Source organism: Cricetulus griseus, chromosome 10 (assembly GCF_003668045.3).
Source record: "Cricetulus griseus strain 17A/GY chromosome 10, alternate assembly CriGri-PICRH-1.0, whole genome shotgun sequence".
Taxonomy (NCBI): domain Eukaryota; kingdom Metazoa; phylum Chordata; class Mammalia; order Rodentia; family Cricetidae; genus Cricetulus; species Cricetulus griseus.
Window position 1 is genome coordinate 8,514,839 of NC_048603.1, and position 19,608 is coordinate 8,534,446.

General features: G+C 38.2%; 1 protein-coding gene across 1 annotated transcript in view; it reads right to left on the reverse strand.

Annotated features, from left to right (window-relative positions):
• The window catches only part of Pkhd1l1 (PKHD1 like 1), a 142,033-nt gene that overhangs the window by 68,154 nt on the left and 54,271 nt on the right, over positions 1–19,608 (reverse strand). Inside the window, exons 27-38 of the mRNA XM_035449642.1 lie at positions 19,128–19,233; positions 16,771–16,881; positions 15,058–15,222; positions 14,053–14,174; positions 11,671–11,803; positions 10,750–10,942; positions 9,057–9,199; positions 8,358–8,462; positions 5,203–5,391; positions 4,308–4,478; positions 3,818–4,044; positions 1,648–2,632 (exon numbers count right to left, since the gene is read on the reverse strand). Coding sequence (XP_035305533.1) covers positions 1,648–2,632; positions 3,818–4,044; positions 4,308–4,478; positions 5,203–5,391; positions 8,358–8,462; positions 9,057–9,199; positions 10,750–10,942; positions 11,671–11,803; positions 14,053–14,174; positions 15,058–15,222; positions 16,771–16,881; positions 19,128–19,233 — 2,650 coding nt within the window. The remainder of the gene's footprint in view (positions 1–1,647; positions 2,633–3,817; positions 4,045–4,307; positions 4,479–5,202; positions 5,392–8,357; positions 8,463–9,056; positions 9,200–10,749; positions 10,943–11,670; positions 11,804–14,052; positions 14,175–15,057; positions 15,223–16,770; positions 16,882–19,127; positions 19,234–19,608) is intronic.

Below are 19,608 nucleotides of genomic sequence, written 5' to 3' on the forward strand. Positions count from 1 at the left end.
AAGTAGTTACCTGTATCTCTTATAATAAAATTACTATATGATTGACTCATGAAGTAAGAATTATGAAAACAGAAATAATTATGAGTCATTACCATAAAATTATACATATTAAGGAAACAGTTCATGCAAGCAATATTTCCAAATACAAGCTAAAATTGTTTTATAGAGGTTAAAATTTTGTTTGACCTTTGAAATGCTGCATTCTGCCAGTGTGATCTAAAGCCTGCCTCATTCCTAAATAAAGCAGCCCAGGTCTCACTTTCTACTAGTTTCTTGTTACAGATGTTCCTTGGAGAACACATTCGAAGACAGCATGGTCACGGAAGTAGAAAGACAAATGCCATTACTTTCAATGACTTCAAATAGACACGTCACTTTATGATGAGCAGGTGCTTCTAAATAAACATATTTGCTCAGTTTTAAAGAAAAATTCAGTTGTGAGCTTCCTGAAGGAATTGCATGCATCTTACCCCAAAATAAAAAATATATTTCCCAGTAAGACAAACTAAGAAAGACATTTGGAATTACTTGTTACACTTAACATTCTTAGTTACATATTAGTGACTATTATTTTTAGCAGGTAAGTACATATAAGGCAGTATCATTGATATTAAGGGGAAGAGACATCCAAATGTCATTGTGAAGTTAACTCAGACAGACACCAAGTCCATTGAGCTAGTTAGCATTTTGCCAACATGACATAAGCTAGGATCATCTGTGACGAGGGAACCTCAGCTAAGAAAATATCTTCATTGGATTGGCTATCGTCTATGGAGCATTTTCTTGATTAATGATTGATACGATAACACCTAGATCAATGGGGCCAGTACCAGCCCTGGGCAGATGCCAAAATTGAGCAGTTTATCCTAGTTGGTATGAGAAAGCAGGCTGAGCAAGCCATGAAGAGTAAGCCATTAAGCAGTGCTCCTCCGTGTCCTCTGTTTTAGACCCTGCCCCCAAATTCCTGCTTTTAGTACCTACCTTGACTTCTTTATATGATGGACTATAATAAGTATGTGTACACCAAATAAACCTTTCCTACACAAGTTCAGTGTTCTTTGTGTCATGATATGTTTTGCCAGCAATAGAAAGCAAACTAAAACGGCCATTCTATTGACGACTATGCTTCAACTGCCTTTGTGGGATCCCTCACACAGATGATGAACATTCAAATAGCATGAAGATCAGAAACTGTGGTACATGGCAAATGATGCCATCTCCATCTGAATATCTCCCTTCCTCATGAAGAATTCTGTCCTACCGACAATAATCAGTTTCTAGAAATAAAATACTCTGAGCAAGCATCAGGGTTAGTAAGGTCAATCGTTTGTGAATCTTAACAGTTGGTTCTTGTGCCCTGTCAATATTAATGACATAAACTACTCATCCTGCTTCCAAGACAGTCACCTATTTTTTTCCTCATTCATAATTCCACATTTAGATCAAGTTGATGGACATTGTGCTCCTATATAAAGATTGGAATTGTATATTGACATTGTATGAAAAAAATAGAAAATAGAGAGTGCACAGAACTTTAATCCCTTGCATCATATTAACTGACTCAAGTAGGTCTAAGTAAGAGATATATGTTAACATCATAACTCTATAATAAGAAATATGACATCAATACAATAGATAATGGAGTACCTCTGTTTGGGACGATTCCTTTGAGAAATGGAGTATCCTCCATGGTATATGTAAATGACAGAGGTGAGTAAACCACTTCATTAACAGAGATCTTCAGATTGGTTGTACCAGCTCTCCCAGCTGGGGTGCTACAGTAGACCTCGCTGGAGTTGATAAACACAATTTGACAAGGTTTATTCCCAACAGTAACTGTGGTGTTGCCCGGAGAAAAGCCATTGCCTGTGATTGTCAAAGTGGTTCCACCAGCAATGCTTCCAGAGGTCGGGGAGAGAGAAGCTAGTGTTGGGCTGCTGACAGTCACGTTTCCCAGAGCCAAGCCCTTAGACCCAACCACAACGCTGAGAGAATGAAGTCCAGCTGCTAGCGGAGTTATAAGAGCAGTAATGTTATTTTCAGTAACCTCTATTGCGCTGAACTGTTGACTTCCAATAAATATAGAAACCTCTTCCAACACTGTCCCAAAACCCTCTCCTTCAATAAGGACATGGACAGATCCTTTGATAGAGTTTGGAGAGACTCTTGTCACACAAGGAGCAATGCTTTCTAGATATGAAAAGCTGCAGTTGCCCTGACACTGGGCAGGTATTCCATGTATGAGAAGGTCTACAAGAGCAAGCTGCTGGGGAGCAGGCGATGTTTCACATTCAATAGTTGTGTAGGTCACAGTTAGGACTTTACATGGGAAATCACCCATAAAGACTTCTACATTGGAAGAAGAAACCACAAATCCAGAGCCTTGTATGGTCACCCTGGTCATTCCTGTAGTTGATCCTTCATTTGGCAACACCATATCTATGTTTGGCAAAAGTACAAACCGCCTGTCAAATTCACCGGGCGCTGTGTTGATAGCAGTGCCCAGGTTGTAGACAATCAGAGTTACAATTTCTCTGATGCCAACATCCATTGAGTTTTGAGGGTCAATGTGACATATAATAGAACTTTCACTACTTTCTTCTACAACACAAGGGTAGCCACCAACTGTAACCTGGAAGAAAAACGAATATGAAATAAAATACATTGATACATTACTCTCATATGAAATTTGTTTGTATTAGTATCAATTATATTTTTAAAAAGACAACTCTGTGAAAAATCTGTATTCATAAAAATTAATTTGGGGAATTGATGAAGACATATTTTAAATTGACTTTTAAAATATCATCATAATCACACAAGTTTGTTAGTAACTAAGCTATTCACATTAACCAAAATGTGTAAAAACTAAATATTCATAAACTTTATGAATGAATAGACTTGATACAGGCTACACAACAAAGAATTTATTTACCAATAAAACAAAGTAGCGAAACATGAATGAAATTTCAATATGTGATGCCAAATGAAAATAGATGTTCACAAAGAACTTTGTATTGTAGAAAAATGCCTAGGCTAGGCAAACCTATAGAGAAGAAAACAGATTAGTGGTTACCAGTATGCTGAAAGGACAAAGGAGGTAGGTGATATTTAGACAGTCTTTTTTTATGATTATGATCTAGTCAGATGTGTACAACTCCATTAATCCATTATTAAAAATACACACATGTGTGTCACTGTCAGCTTTAAGTGAGTAAGGTGTGATGGGGGAAGTGCTTCTCTGTATGTGTTTGTCTTACTGGATGATAAATAAAGTACTGTTTGGCCAATGAGGCAGCAAGTTAGACGGGACTAGGAGTCAGAGGATTCTGGGAAATGTAGTAGAAAAGTGATGATCCAGGCAGGAAGTGACATGGCAAGGAGACTCATATTTAAGCAAGGATAAACAGGAAGTGGTCCTTTTTTCCCCTCTGCTCTTCCTCCAGCAGCGTCATGTGATCCACCGGCAAGGGGGGACGCCAATGGAAGGCCTCCGACAAGATAAGTCGTATAAAATATAGAGATTTATGATAATTAAGACTGAGCTATCAGATGAGACTCTTAGTCATTGGCCAAGAAGCATTTGTACCTAATATAAGTCTCTGTATTATTTTGTCCATCTACGTGGCAGGCAGAACTTGGTGGCTGGCAGAGACCGCCCACGTGGCAGTAGTGCTCTGGTGGCTTTTGGCGGAAAGATTTATTGTAACAAAGGAGTGTGCCAGTTATAGATCATAAATCTGATGCTGTTAAACTAGGAAAATGTCAAAATATCTTCTTTGTATGATACCAAGAAAAGGAGATTTTATTGTCTTACCTTATTAGCACATGCAAGACTACTGAATCCGTGTCCACTGATAGTTATAAGTTCATTCACTGTCCCTGCAGAGGGGGTGACATTGCTTATAGATGGCGAGACACAACTTGAAAGCTCAAAGAGTAATTGATTTGGATTTTTAGCATTGGTATCATTCAGGCCACACAGGGGCTCTGTTGCTAGGCAGCTTGCTGCAGTACTTGTCCAGTGCAGATTCTCTGGGCCTGCTTTGGACAAGAGAATGGTCTGTAAGCCATGCTAAAACAAGAACCCGGTTCGGATCCCAGTACTGCTTACTTAACGAAGGAGGTATGTGGTTTTAAATTCTTGAGATTTGGGCATTTTTTTTTTAACAGAGTAATTTTACAGAATACATTCTAGCCTTGGGAAGACACAAACACAGGGTAGACCCAATCATCTGACATCTATTCTATGAAGGTCACTTCAAGCCTAGGCCATCGGGTGCCGTTTGCACGTTTAACCATCTTACCTGGAGCATACATCGCTTCAGTGTTTCCCACAAACAGGTGCAAGGGGATACGCCTCGTTTCAGCTGGCAAAACATTAATGACTCCTTGGAGAGATATGGAGTGAATATCATCAACATAGCCGCTGCTGTAGTAATGGATTCCGGGAGATGTGAACTGGTAAGAAAACGAACCTGCCATAAAATAAGATTGTACACAAGAAACATTGAGCAACTAATGAATTTTTGAAAACTAGGTGAGGGAATTGGAAATTATCATATAAATGCATGTGCGGATGACAATTTTCTTATTTTTCATGTGTCTAATAGCTCAACAGTAAGTAGTAGAGAATGGTTCACTGTCTATAAAGGCATATATATATATATATATATATATATATATATATATATATATATATATATTATAATACAAAAATGCAAGATCCAGCTTTACTTTTTTTTAAAAAAAAAAAACATGGAAAGTTGGGCCTAATTTATCACATTTTAAAGAAAAATAACATGCAACGAAAATGTAAATATGCTGTTATAAGCATAGAACACTAACATTTAGCTGTCCTATAAGAAATGCTAATAAGCTGACTCCAACCAACAAAAGTTCGTTTTTGTTACCAGATCACCGTAACTAAAACGTGCAGTCCTATTTTCATTGTACTTTGCTGAATAACACATGTTTCAGGCAGTCAACTGTCATGGAATCAATGAAGATAATAAAGACACGAATTCATTATAGTATGTTTGAGATAATCGTTTACATTTGTTTATAGTGGTTTTTAAAAGAGACAAACAAATGACAGGTAGACTACTTCATGGTTTTATTCATATGACTAATTTATGTAAACATATTTACCAAACTAAGAAAAAGGAGCATGATGAAAACGTCAACAAAACATAAACATACCTGATGCTGATTTTTGTCTTCCATTTATAAAGCCTTTGCCATCATAAGTCACACTTCCAGGGCTGGAGACTGAGAAAACCCTGTATCCTATACTCCTGAGAAAGGGGTGTGCTTGCCAGTGCCACACCACAGTATCGCCTACAGTCACATTTAAGATGGAGGGTGACCAGGCATAACCTAGTCCATGCTCTAGGAATAAGAATTGAGGCAGATTTTAAAAGACAAAGAAGTAAATGTTTGAAAAATTAACCACAAAAACAGCATTTTTTACAAAGTGAGAACAGCTTTCAAATTAGTACTGTCTACTTCTACTTTTACATAATTTAAACAATCAACCAAAATAAAACCACGATTACTAGAAAGCAAGATAATGCCATGTAAAGGAAGAAATAAGGTGTAATTTATAATTCCAGAGGTGATAAGCAGGAGACAATGGAAAGAGCTGGAAGCCCAATAAATAAGTTGTTAAGAAATATCACACAGAATGTTTGTAATGAGCTAATCAACTCCTAACACATGAAAATTTGGGGGAACAACTGGACATGCTCATAATTTTGACTCAAATTTTCTTTCTGAAACTCATGACCTCAGTAAAAAGCTGCAGCAACTCTGGAGCTCCTAGACTGCAGCAAAAAGTTCCTGGCAATTAAATTCCTGGACATGAAATTATAAAGCCTGGCCTTCTGAATGAAAGAATATGTCATATATGACTACCTATGTAGTATGTAGCCTACTTAAATCAAGCTCATCACATATGTGACTATTACTATTGCATATGGAGAACTGCATATGGAGAACATTGCAAAAGTATAAAAGAAACAGCATCAGTTCTTTGAACAGCGTGGAATGCAAAATAAAAGTTAACTTAATTTCAGCATAAAGTCTCTCCTATTTTTTTTCCCAACACATAAATGTTGATTTGTATCTTAGTCATCAGGGAATTGCAAATCAAAACTACTTTGAGATTCCATCTTACAAGGGTCAGAATAGCTAAGACCAGTAACACAAGTAACAGTTCATTCTGGGGAGAATGTGGAGTAAAGGGAACACCCCTCCATTGCTGATGGGAGTGCAAACTTGTACAGCCACTATGGAAATCAGTGTGGTGGTTCCTCAGAAAACTGGGAGTCCGCATACCTCAAGACATAGCTATACAGCTCTTGTGCATGTACAAAAAGGATGTTCTACCCTACCACATGGAAACTTGCTCAATCCCGTTCGTAATGGCTTTATTCACAATAGCCAGAAACTAGAAACAACATAGACATCCCTCAACCAAAGAAGAGATAAAGAAAATGTGGTGGTACCTTTCCATTCAGCAGCTAAAAAAATGACATCATGAAATTTGCAAGCAAATGGATAGAACTAGAAAACAAATCATCCTGAGTGAGGTAGCCTGAACCCAGAAAGACAAATACGATATTTTGTCACTCATAAGTGAATATTAGCTGTTAATCATGCTACAATCCACAGACCCAGAGAGGCTAGGTGATATGGAGGGCTCTAAGGGGGGGGGGCACATGGATCTCCCTGAGAAGGGAAACAATAGATTTTGTGGGTAGACTAGGGGTGGAGGGGGTATAGGAGGTATCATGTGGGGAAGGAGAGAGCACAGGCACAAATGACAGGAATTGGGGGGCATTTGAGGGCTGATGTAGGAAGCCTAGTACAGTGGAAACTCTCTGGAATCTACAAGGGTAACCTGATGGGGAATGTACTGTGTATTTTTATCTTATTGATTGTTAAATAAAATACTGTTTGGCCAATGAGACAGCAAGTTAGACAGGACTAGGAGTCAAAGAGGATTCTGGGAAATGTAGTAGAGAAGTGGTGATCCAGGCAGGAAGTGACATAGCAAGGAGACTCATATTTAAAGAAGGAGAAACAGGAAGCCACTCTCTTTCCCCTTCGCCTCCTCCAGTGGCAGGATGTGAGCCACCAGCAGGATGAGACGCCGATAAGGCATCCGATAAGTCTTATAAAATATATAGATTTATGATAATTAAGACTGAGCTAACAGATGAGGAATCCTAGTCATTGGCCAAGCAGCTTTGAACCTAATACAAGTTTCTGTGTATTCATTTGGGCCCTAACTCAGGTGGGCGGCTGATGTAAAGCTCACATGTGGCGGTGGGGCTCAGGCGGATTATCGTAACAGTGACCCTTGCAAGGACTTCTAGTAATGGAGGGTATGGAGCCTAAACTGTCCATCTTCTATAAGCAGGCAAGGCTTCCAAGGCTTCCAGTGGTGGAACTGGAACACAAACCCAGCCACCACACCTTTGACCTACAATCATTCCTGCCTGAAAGATTGCTATGTTAATGATGGTGCAGAACTTGTACAAGTGGCCAACCAATGACTGGTTGAATTTGAGAGGAGGCCCATGATTGACTGCCTGGATGACCAGGATCTGGATGGAGCATGGATAGTCCAGAGACCTAGCGTAGTAGAACCAAACACAACCATGCCCCCCAAAAATCAGTGAAATGATCCTTAATGTTGTGTTATATTCATAAATTGGGGTCTAGCACCATTGTCATCAGAGAGGCAACAGATGCAGAAACCCACAGCTAAACCTGAGACAGAGAGAAGTCAGGGTGGTAGTGTCTGCCCGCACCCTCCCTACTTTGGTGCTCAGGAAACCCGTTTAAGTGGGTAGGGGGAGGAACTGTGCGATCCAGAAGAGTTAAAGGCACTGGGAGAACTTGGCCTAGGGGAATCAACCAGCCAGGACTCGTGGGTGCTCACAGAGACTGAAGAGGCAATCACCGAGCTCCCATGAGTCTGTGCTAGGTCCTCTGCATATATGTTAAGGTTGTTGGCTTGGTGTTTGGGGACCACTCATAATTGTGGGACTGGAGGTGTTTCTGACTCCTTTGCCTGCTCTCGGGATCCCCTTCTTCTGAGTGGGTTGCCTCACTCAGCCTTTATGTGAGGGTTGGTGCTTGGCCTTGTATCTTGTTTTTCAGTGTTCAGCCGATGTCTCTGGAAGGCCTGCTCTTATCTTGGGGGAGACTGGGTGGTGGACAGAACTGGGGGAGAGGAGAGGTAGGGTGGGGAACTGGGAAGAGCAGAGGGAGGAGAAGCTACGCTCATGATGTATTGCATGAAAAAAAGAATAAATAAACATTTATTTTAAAATGTTGGTTGGTACCTAAGTGTGAACCATTGTTGGTAATTCTGAATACTGTCCCTGTTGAATGAAGAGTACACTTGATGACATCTTCTGATGATGACGTAATGTCGCATGGGAAAGAACCTAAAAATATAAAGGCAGGAAAAAAGGTTTTCAGATGATTTAATGAACTATCGAGAAGAACTATCAGAAGTAAAAAGCCAATGCTTAACAAAGCTCTGCATTATACGGGAAGATCTTTGATGCTTTTTGTTCCCGAGGGTGATGATAGCTATATTTTCCCAGAATGTTTTATACACATTAAATACACAGTAATAATTGATTAAAATGAAAGACTCAAAAGCAAAGTTGTTTACTTTCTCATTATCCCCTTAACCACAAACACTTGACATTTTTTTTTTTTTGTATTAGTACGATAATGAACTAGAGAGAGGAAAGGCTCAGTAGTTAGGAGCTCTTGCTGTGGCAGCAAATGCACTCATGTTGCCTGACTCCATGTTCAGGTGTCCAGTGTCTTTCCCTATGAGTACGCATATGCATGACCCCACACACATATACACATTAAAATATAGAAAAGCAATTAATAGTATTTGTGTAACCTTTCTTACAATATTGAAAAATACATTGAGAGTTATTTGCGTAACAACCTAGTGTCCCCCACAGATCCTTTAGTCAAGGAAAACCTTAACAGCGCTCCCTACAGGACAAAGGTTTTACCTAAGAAGACGGAATTCTCAGTTGGTACTGTGCTGAACCCCAAACCCTTTATAGTGAGTTCAGTGCCACCATACAAAGAGCCTCTCTGTGGAAACAGGTGGGTGACTTCCAAAACATACCATATGGAAGCATTTAGCTTGTTCCTGAAAAGAACAAAAGAATAGATCTCCAATGAGCTTTCTCACCTCAGTGTCTTGGGAATAGGAAATAAATGAATACATATATAAAAAAAATAGACATTAGTTTTGCAGACCACATAATCTGGTAATAATCTTTGGTTAGATGAGAATGCTCATTTTGAAAACTAGAGCTTTTAAAAAAATCTAATAGCAGAAGTATGTAAGATGAAAAGTTTTAAGATAATAGAGAAAATATTATTGTAAGAAATGAGCTCACACAAAAAATGAAATTCTTTAAAGTATTTTACATTTGTACTATAATAAAATATGAAAGCAGATTTATGTATCAAAAAGGTTGCAACAAAACAAAACAAAATACAAATACATTATAGAATTGATTTTTGGACAATTCAGTTTAACTTCTCCTACCTTTTGAAAACTTGTCAAGAATTTCCATCTCATTATCTCAGGGAAAACTTTTTTAACTTCAGTTTTATTATAGCTATTATGGATGCTATGGCACCATCAAAATGTACACTGTTCTTTTGACCGGATACATTCTACAACCTAAATCCCACCATGACAGCACAATCTCTGTAGATCCCCATCAAGTTTTGTTTTGTTTTGTTTAACTCCTTTGGCATGCTGAATTGCCATTCTTCCAACTACCATCTAAATACAGAGTTTGGGGTTGACTCTCTGCACACTATCATCCAGGAACAGCAGAAGCCAGTAGCTTTTCAAGAACTCCGTGAGCTCCTTCCTGTAAACCCAACAAGGAATGCAGCCCTAGATTCTTGTATTTACTGTTCCTCGGTTCCTATAAGATTTTGCAGCTGTCTTATTTCCTATTCTGCCACCTGCTTTCTTTCCTTCTTTTTAAGGCATTAATTCAGCTTACTCTGCTTCAAAGTATTCCAAACTAGCAATTGTTTCAGAGAAGAAATAAAATTTTGCTGTTAATAGTTTCAGGGAAGAAACTTCAGAGTACCCAAAGGAAGTAGAAGCAGTGAGAGACTATGTCTACTCCTTTCTTTAGATGTCCAGACACCAGTTTACCTAAGTTGCCTTCTCAGAGAGTCCTGTTCTACTCCATGCGATGCTAGTTCCTTCCATTACACACTCTGAAAACACCTAAGATCTACGGGTCTACCATCAATAAACTTTTACACATATAATTGTTACAGTACTCATTTAATTCTTTAATGAAAACCCTCCCAACAAAATTGTGAGTACCATTAGTGCAGGAAATCATTCCAAATGCAGAATTAAACAAATGCTCTCTCTCTACTGCCAAAATTTCTTGAAAAACATTTCCTGCATGAATGTAAGTCACATGACAGATACAGAACTCCAAGTGCAAAGAGAATTTGTATAACCTGTTAAATGGTTTGGTCTAAAACCCAAAGCGTTCTTGAGTGTTTATGAGAATTTTCAAGAATCTTTTCTATGAAGAAACATAAAAGGTAAAGAAAACAATTAACATATTTGGAAGTTAGTGATTACTTTTTCCTGTCTCTGTTTTATTAACCCCAAGCATCCCACAGCTGTATCGATTATAATCAGTTTCATACCTTGTTGATGCCAAACCCCAGTTTCTGACATTGACATGGATGTCATGTTTTCCTGGAGGTAACTTGGGCAAAAGGCAGCTAATATCTGTGAAGTTTGATTGGAGAACCTGGCAGGCTTTTCCTCCAACGTACACCATATTTTGTGCGAGTTCATTTCCAAAGTTATAACCCTTAATGGCTAAATTGATGTCTCCTATAGTTTAAAAGGAAAGCACAACCTGTTGCACAAAACATTTAACTTCTTATCCAGCACCAAACTTGCACATTAATCAAACCAACATATGTACCTCTCATTGGATTTAGAAAATGTTGACACTTTCAGAGGCAAAATTCAAAAGCATGACTTCATGCTTCTCTGTACGCATAACATGTATTCTTGTTTCACAAAGCAAAAAGTATTTAAGTGTTTTTGAAAGGTGTAATGTGTATTTTTATCATTGTTCATGTTTAGAGTAAAATTATAAGTTGGTTTATTTGTATTTAAAAGAAAAAGGAAAGAGCACATTTTGATGTTGGGAGTAAAACTTCAGCGAGAAGCATTGTTTTGAAGGACTTTCTGGAAGTGGCCTCCATATATTCATCAAATGTCGATTTTTTTTCTATTTGTTCTCAAGAAGAAGTGGGAAATGTCTCTTGTAGACTACAAATCACAGCAGTGTGATAGGTACTATAAAAAGATATAATGAAGAATAGCTCGAGACCACACAAAAATTCACTACCATTTATGAAGCCTCCACTGTTCTAGACATTCATAAATTGATGAATAAACAATGCAAATGTACGGATGCATGATAAGATTTTATTCAGCAGTGAAGAATAAGGGAATTTTCAGGTAAACTGATGGAACTTGAAATCATCATCCTGAAGAGGTAACCCAGACCCAGAAAGACAAATGACCGATATCGTTGAAGAATTTCTTACCCCAAACTGCCCGTTCTTTGGGGCTGAAATCAGTGATAACTGGTGTTTGCAGGCAGTTGTAACTAAAACTATCTTTTGCTGTGGCTTGAATTCCATTGGTAATGACTGAAATATCAACGGTACCCTCAATTCTCTGAAATAAATGGAGAAAAACAAAATAGAAAAATTGAAACGAAGAGGTATTGAAATCCAGTCATTTATCTGGGGAGACAGTCGGGAAATGTTGGTGTTGCTGAATTTGAAGAGCTGAGTTTGGTCCCTAGAGCACGTTAATAAAAGAGAGCTAGAAAGAAAGTGGTAAGAAGCCAAATGTGGTGGCTTGACTTCCCATCCTAGCCTTATTGGCAGCGTCTAGCCTTGAGAGAGCCTATCTGAAAAAAAAAAAAAAAAAAACACGACGGGCGATCGTGGAGAACTACATCCAAGGCTGTGTACATGTGCGCATGCTCTCTCTCTCTCTCTCTCTCTCTCTCCTCTCTCTCTCTCTCTCTCTCTTCTCTCTCCCTCTCTCTCTCTCTCTCTCTCTCCTCTCTCTCTCTCTCTCTCTCTCTCTCTCTCTCTCCCTCCCTCCCTCTCTCTCTCTCTCTCTCTCTCTCTCTCTCTCTCACACACACACACACACACACACACACACACACAGTGGCTAAAGAAAGATAGAATCACTGTAAATAAACTTCTGAAGTTATTTCTTTCCATCGTGAATCAGAGGTAGTCTCTCAGATATTTAAGTGGTCATATTAAACACGGATTCTGCATTTAAATTCTCAATACAGAGATTGAATGGGCCTGCATGGTTTATGAGCCGTTTAACAGTGTCTGTATTATTGGATTTTAAGGGCTACACAGAGCAGCTGGGATGCTCTGGACAAATGGTTCCCTGACTGATAAAGAAGAAGATGCCATGTTTTTAAATCCTTTGTTCTCTTGCTCTAGATCAATATAATTCTTCTACTTTATTCACAAACTGGGCTGCGTATTTAGCTGATCTGCTTACACACTCTAAGCTTAAACACTAAAAAGCACTTTATACTTCCACTATGGGGACTGTGTGATTCTCAACTAGGTAGACTTTATAGTCTGACATTGAATTAATGTACATGTTTTGTTTAACTGAAGGGTTTAAACGAAATGTTTTTTTTTAAATTTTATAATTGTAATTAGAGCAACTTTAAATTAGAAACAAGCTTCTTTTACATGTCAACCCCAGTCCCCTCTCCTTCCCCTCCTCCCCAAAATGTTTTTCATATTGTCATAGCCTCTAACTCCTTATTCTGTCAATCAGTCCAACTCATGCTCACAGAATTATTTCCCTACTTATCTCACCTATGCTCCTACTTACTCCGCTGAGTTTTGAGATTTGGTGTTAGTGAAGGCATCGGTACTTATCACCCCTTTGCACACAGTTAATGAACCACAGACCTGATTTAAATTCGACGATAATTTTGGGGGTGGGTTTTGAGACGGGGTTTCTCTGTGCAGCCTTGGAACTCACTTTGTAGACCAGGCTGTCCCCAAACTCACTGAGATCCTCCTGCCTCTCTCCAGAGCGCTGGGATTAAAGGTGTGCACCACCACCACCCAGCTTTAAGGATGATAAAAAAAAGGATTAATGGGTGATTCTGAGGTCATATATCCTATAGCAAACTCCAATTTTTTGCCAACAAATTGAAATTTTATCACTATAAAACAGAGTTTTCTGGGTCTTCCAGATGGCTCCGTGGTAAAGGTGCTTGCTGCCATCTGTGTTGATCTATTTGAGCCCAGGAAGTTCCTGGGGAAGAGATCTGACTATGAATCTCGTCCTCTGACCTTGTCCTCTGACCTCCACACGTGTGCAGGGCACATGCATGCTTATGCTTATGGGTGTACACAAGAAGCAAATAAATGCACATTCTCAATACAAAAAGTACAAACAAAAATAAATTTACTTTTAAAAGCTAAAAATGTTTAGATTTGTTTCTTTGAAATTTACAGAATATCGGTATTGAGTTCTTTTCATCTTTTTATTTATTCAAAATCCTCTGATGACCCTCAAGGGCTGATATAGCAATAATTCTTTTATGACACTCTGATAGCCCATTTCCACGGAATTTCATCTTTACTTTGTATCTATTTCTATTATTTCAAGTGAGATGCATTGTTTATTGGTAGGGTTTGTGTAAACATTTTTCATAACGACTTTTAAATGTCTCAGATGTGGAAATAATATTTTGGCTTTGGCTTCTAGTTAAAAGATATCGAAGAAACAGTTTTTACAGACAGTGATGAAAACTCTGCAATTTGTTTACGTATGACACTTGTCCAACCACCTGCCTGCATGTTTCCCGGTTCAGAACGTTAGGTCTGTTAGAGGTGAAGGGTGACTGAAGTCAGAGGTCTTACTTTTGATGTTCTGCAGGTTATTGTATTCAAATCTCCTTCAATCACATTGCAGGTTTCATTTCCAACTAAAACAGTTGAATTTTCACTAAAACCAAATCCAGATACAGTCAGTAGAGTGCCACCTTTATGAGAGAAAGAAAGAAAACAAAACAAAAAATCAGATCACCTACAACAGAAACTTTCTCAGCATCTAACTGGTCATTGCTGAATCATCTAATCACATTAGGATATAAGTGGGTGGAGAAACAGCCATGCAAACGATAACCACCACAAACCCGGCTAAGCTCTCAACTGCACCGGCTTTCCCGTATTGAGTGTGGGATATACAAGCAACAACCACTCCATCCAGGAAAGAAGTTACACTGTTCTATTTATTTTAGCTCATGTATGGGAAATGAGGGTGAATTTGGATTTAAATTTTAATATCTCTAAACAAGGGGAAATCTAAGAGAAAAAACACAATAAAGTGAAAGTTGAAGAGAAAAAAATAAAGTAAAAATAATCACACACACAAATCGATACCAAAGCATAATTTCCAATATTAATCATGGTTAAAAAAAACACAGAATAAGTAAAATAGCACAAGAAAAATGTGTTATTGTCTGTGTCAGCCCTCCTTTGTCCTGTTTGTCCCAGAACTTTATTCTAGGTCGAGTAGTTCCACTGAGACTCTGGTTACAAATGGAGCAGCTGGTAAGCAGACTAATAACTAATAAATCTTATCCTGACATAATTAATGAGGTTGTTATAAAAACATGTAATAATTGATGATATTAATTCAATAACCTATGACGTAAGTATAAGCAGTGCCCTGACTTGTGCTTTGTAAGGAAGAAAAGAATTAGCCAGCCATTTAATTTCTGTGCCATTCGAAAAGACATTCTCCTTTGTCCTATGAGGGATCCTTGGGGTCCAGGCCATTTTCCTGGCACTAGAAAGAAAACACTGGAAACCCAGTTGAGGAAATGTGTGTGGTCACCTCTGTTGAGAACGGTTAGCTGTTACCTGCCAGGCTTCCAGAATCAGGCCAGACATGGGAGATCTGACTCCGGTAAACGAAGGTGGATCCCTCACCCTCTAGATTTTGTGCTAGTCCAGCATCAGCAATGGACACCAAAACTGGGGCGTGTCCAGCACTTCCGTTCAGAATCTGGCACTTGATCTCATTTTCTTGTGATAAAAAAGAAGGAAATGATAGAATAAATGTGGCGGGGGTTTTTAAGATGGGGAAAGAAACTCGGTAAAATTAATTTGCAGATATTAACATTGGCCTTTGCTTTTAGACTCCAAGAAATATATCCAAGGTAAACTACTCATATTCTAGTTGGGACAGGGAAATCTTAGTGGGGAGGTAGAATCTTTACAAACTATTATAACTGCTATAAATTAGTTACTTCTAGAAAACATAAACCAACAATGAAAGCAAATCTCGAAACATTGACTAAAGAAGGCCTTCAAAATTTTTACCATTCTAATTTTTAATTAGAAAAATTTTACTAAATTTTTGACTCAACATATTGCTTATGTTCAAAATTGAATAAAATAAGTTTCTATTAATAAAAGTGATGCAAAAGTGATACAATTAAGTGAAAACATTTTCTTCATTTTACAGTTTAGGTAATATTGTTATAATATTGGCTATTTGACCTCAAAAACCTCTTTCAATAAAAAGCAACAGAAATAACTTGTGTAAGTGGTCCTGCTCATGGGATTTAAATCTGATTTAATTAAGGAAAATATCTGGGATTGTCAATGATAACTTTTGGTGAAATTAAGTAACTGTGTTTCCACCAATGTCAAGAAGTTAGAAATGTAAATGATCTTTACATTCTGTATAACTGGGGAAAGGTAGAGTTGAAGTAGAAGTCAAAGAATATGGTCATATCCTCTTGCCTCATGACTACTGTGACATGGTCATAGCTAAGGCACAGGGTAGGTGATAGAGCACTTACCTAACATGCTTGAGGTCCTGGGTTCAATTCCCAGTACATTCAAAAACAAACAAATAGCAACAACAACAACAAACATGCCCAGAGACCATAGGACAAGAGAGTCATACTTTGGACTTTTTTGAGTCTCAGAAACAGAATGAAAAAACTTGTGCAACCAATTTTTAGGTACATATGAATAGATATAGGATAGGTCACTCTTAATGGGACAAAGACATTGTATAACACACAATTAGTATGTAGTCATAATCAGTGTGTGTGTGTGTGTGTGTGTGTGTGTGTGTGTGTGTGTGTAGCACTCCATAACATATATTAGAGGACAATTACATTTGTGATGCTTCTTTCTTCCAATTTCTCTTGGAGAAAACAATCAGACTTCATGACATTTAAAAAAACCTGCCATCTGACCTGAACGTGGGTGTCAGTTGGGGGGCCTGGAGAGTCTCTAGGGCCTCTGGCAGTGGAACCAGTATTTATCCCTAATGCAGGAATGGACTTTGAGAGCCCATTCCCTATGGAGGGATGCTCTCTAAGCCTAGATACATGGGGGAGGGCCCAGGTCCTGACCCAGATGATGCGATGGACTTTGATGATCCTCTTGGGAGGTCTCACTCTCCCTGGGGAGTAGATGGGGGTAGGATGGTGGATTGGTGGGGTGACATGGGAGGATGGGAGGGAGAGGGAACTAGGATTGGTATGTAAAATAAGATTGTTTTTAATTTAAATAAAAATCAATAAAAAATATATTAAATACAAAAAAAGAACTTACCATCCACAGAAAGAAGAGAGCAACTGGTAGACCCAACAGAGACAGATACAGCTGAGGTGGAAGAAAACCCAGAGCCTGCTATGGTTAGTATCGTGCTTTCAGCATAGGACCCTGAAAGTGATAAATTTAAGTCACTATATTTTAGATAAAAATTAGACTCTGTTATTATGAAATCAGACATTTCTTAAGCGAGACTATGCCTATCTTTTATAAGATATAAACAATAAGCCTGAAGTTCAGCACGGGGAAAAGACACATTTATTTGGCAATGATTTTTCCATACAATTACCCTGTATTGATTCATATTTTGGATCTCTGTGTTAATATATATTAGAAAGTTATTTCAATTACTTACGGAATTAGATGAGAAAAGAAATATTATTCTAATAACAAACAAGTGGATAGGGCATCAAGCCATCGTGAAACCATAGAGGAAAGAATGAGCTACAAGGGACACTTCTAATTTGCTAAGGGCATGGGGAGAGGAGATGGACATTGAAGGCAGAAGAGGGAGAAGGAACTGAAAAGAGAAAGGTGATCAGTCGGAGGAGGAAAGGAGAGAAGAGAAGAGGCGATATTGGAGGGTGAATATGATCAAAATATATTATATACATTTATGAAAATGTCATAACAAAACTGATCATTATGTATTCTTAATATGTTCTAATTATAGATAAAGCAAAGTAGACAGGCCCTGTGGCATGGCATCCAAGGTTGACCTTTCACCCCTACCACCACACACACACACACACACACACACACACACACACACACACACACGGTTGACCTTTCACCACTACCACCACACACACACACACACACACACACACACACACACACACATACACGAACATCAAAATTACTATAAATGTATGTCAAATACAAAAGGCATTAAAACAGCATAGAAGAAAATTCACAAAATGTATTATTGTGGTTTCCTCAGGGAGTTCTGGGGACTAGGAGAAGGGATGATAATTAAAGAGATTTTAGCTTCTCATAGTATTTTTTTTAACTGGTGACTGGATTGTGTATAACAAACTACAAGCAGTCATTAGTTATCAGGGAAGAAAGAAATGGCTAGTTTCTATTGCACTCATATTTTCCTCTATCTTTAAGTTGATCAAATATAATAAAAACAGCTTAATTTGTTAATTATTTTGAGCCCAAAGTAATTTTTAGGAGTGGCATACAAAAATGGAAAACCACTAGGAAACACAAGGGCACAAACCAGATAAGGTTAACTACCAGCTACAAAGACTAATTATAAGATTATGACTTCTGGATGTATGACTTTGGTTAAAAACTCACTCCTAATAGTCCTTATCCCTGATGCCTGTTTACATTTTTAGGAGCTCACATTACATTTTTCCCCAATAATAATTCATCCCCTAAGGTTGAGAGGAGTTCTTGGTATTAACTGTTCCGTTTTCTTCTTTTCCTTTCCGGTTCCTTCTTTTGTTAATCCTCAGCTATCGTATGCTGAATGTTAGCGTACACACTGGTCTAGTAGAAAGACAACGTCTCAAAGTCACAGGGAAACTATAGAGGCTGAGTCTAACTTTGAAAGTAAAGAACAGAAAGATGAATGACTTAGACATTGGCTTCGTAGGTGGTACTTTTCTCAAGTAAGTAAAGAATGTTCTTTCCACAGTTTCAGCTAATAAATAGTTTTCACATGTTGAACGGTTTGCTTGCCTTAGTGACAGTAATGTATGACGTGAAATGATGCTGTAAATGTTCACTGTAAAGATATGTCACTCATATTGGTTTAATAAAACACTGATTGTCCAGTAGCCAGGCAGGCAGTATAGGTGGGGCCACAAGACTAGGAGAATTTTGGGAAAAGGAAAGGCAGAGACAGAGTCGCCAACCAGATGCACAGGAAGCAAGATGAGAATGCCTTACTGAGAAAAGGTACCAAGCCACGTGGCTAAACCCAGATAAGAATTATGTGTTAATGTAAGTTGTAAGCGCTAGTTAGTAATAAGCTTGAGCAATACCAAACAGTTTATAATTAATATAAGCCTCTGTGTGTGTATTTGGTACTGAATGGCTGCAGGACAGGGCAGGAGAGAAACTTCCATCTACAAATATATACATAAAAATCATTATGGATGGGGAGGCTGGAGACAAGGCTCAGTGGTTAAGAGCACTGACTGCTCTTCCAGAGGTCCCGAGTTCAATTTCTGGCAACCACATGGTGGCTCACAACCACCTTGAATGCGATCTGGTGGCCTCTGCTGGCATGCAGGCAGAAGACTGACTGTATACATAATAAATAAAATCTTAAATCATTATCAGAGAACATTTTTCTAGCTATCCTCCACCTCATTTTAAACTTAACAGCAAGACGATACCTTCAGAAGGTGTTGTTGTCAAAACCAAAGGAGTAGTCATGGGATCCCATGTAAATCCACAGTCCCCTGAACATTTAGCTGGGATGCCATTGACGTAGACTTCAACCTTCAAGTCAAGAAACACAGACCCAGAAGAGAGCAAGGAAAAAGAGACCATAGAGCTCATTACAATATGCACACGATTTAGTATCAAAGTATAGTGATAATCCCTGAAAGTGTAGTCTTTATACACAGGATTTAGAATAAATAAAACATTGTCTAAAAAACGTGTTTATTCTTTCAGTTTTGACATCTCATTAATTAATTAATTCATTCATTCATGTGTTCATTTGTACAGCAAATGTGACATCAGGCTTCTGATGCAGTTGTCAATAGAAATATATTAGATACATGAAAGAAAACAGATGACATCCTTGCTGTCACTCAAATTATAGTAAATGTAGATGGAAAGTTACATAAATTAAGTCATGAGATAATTGGT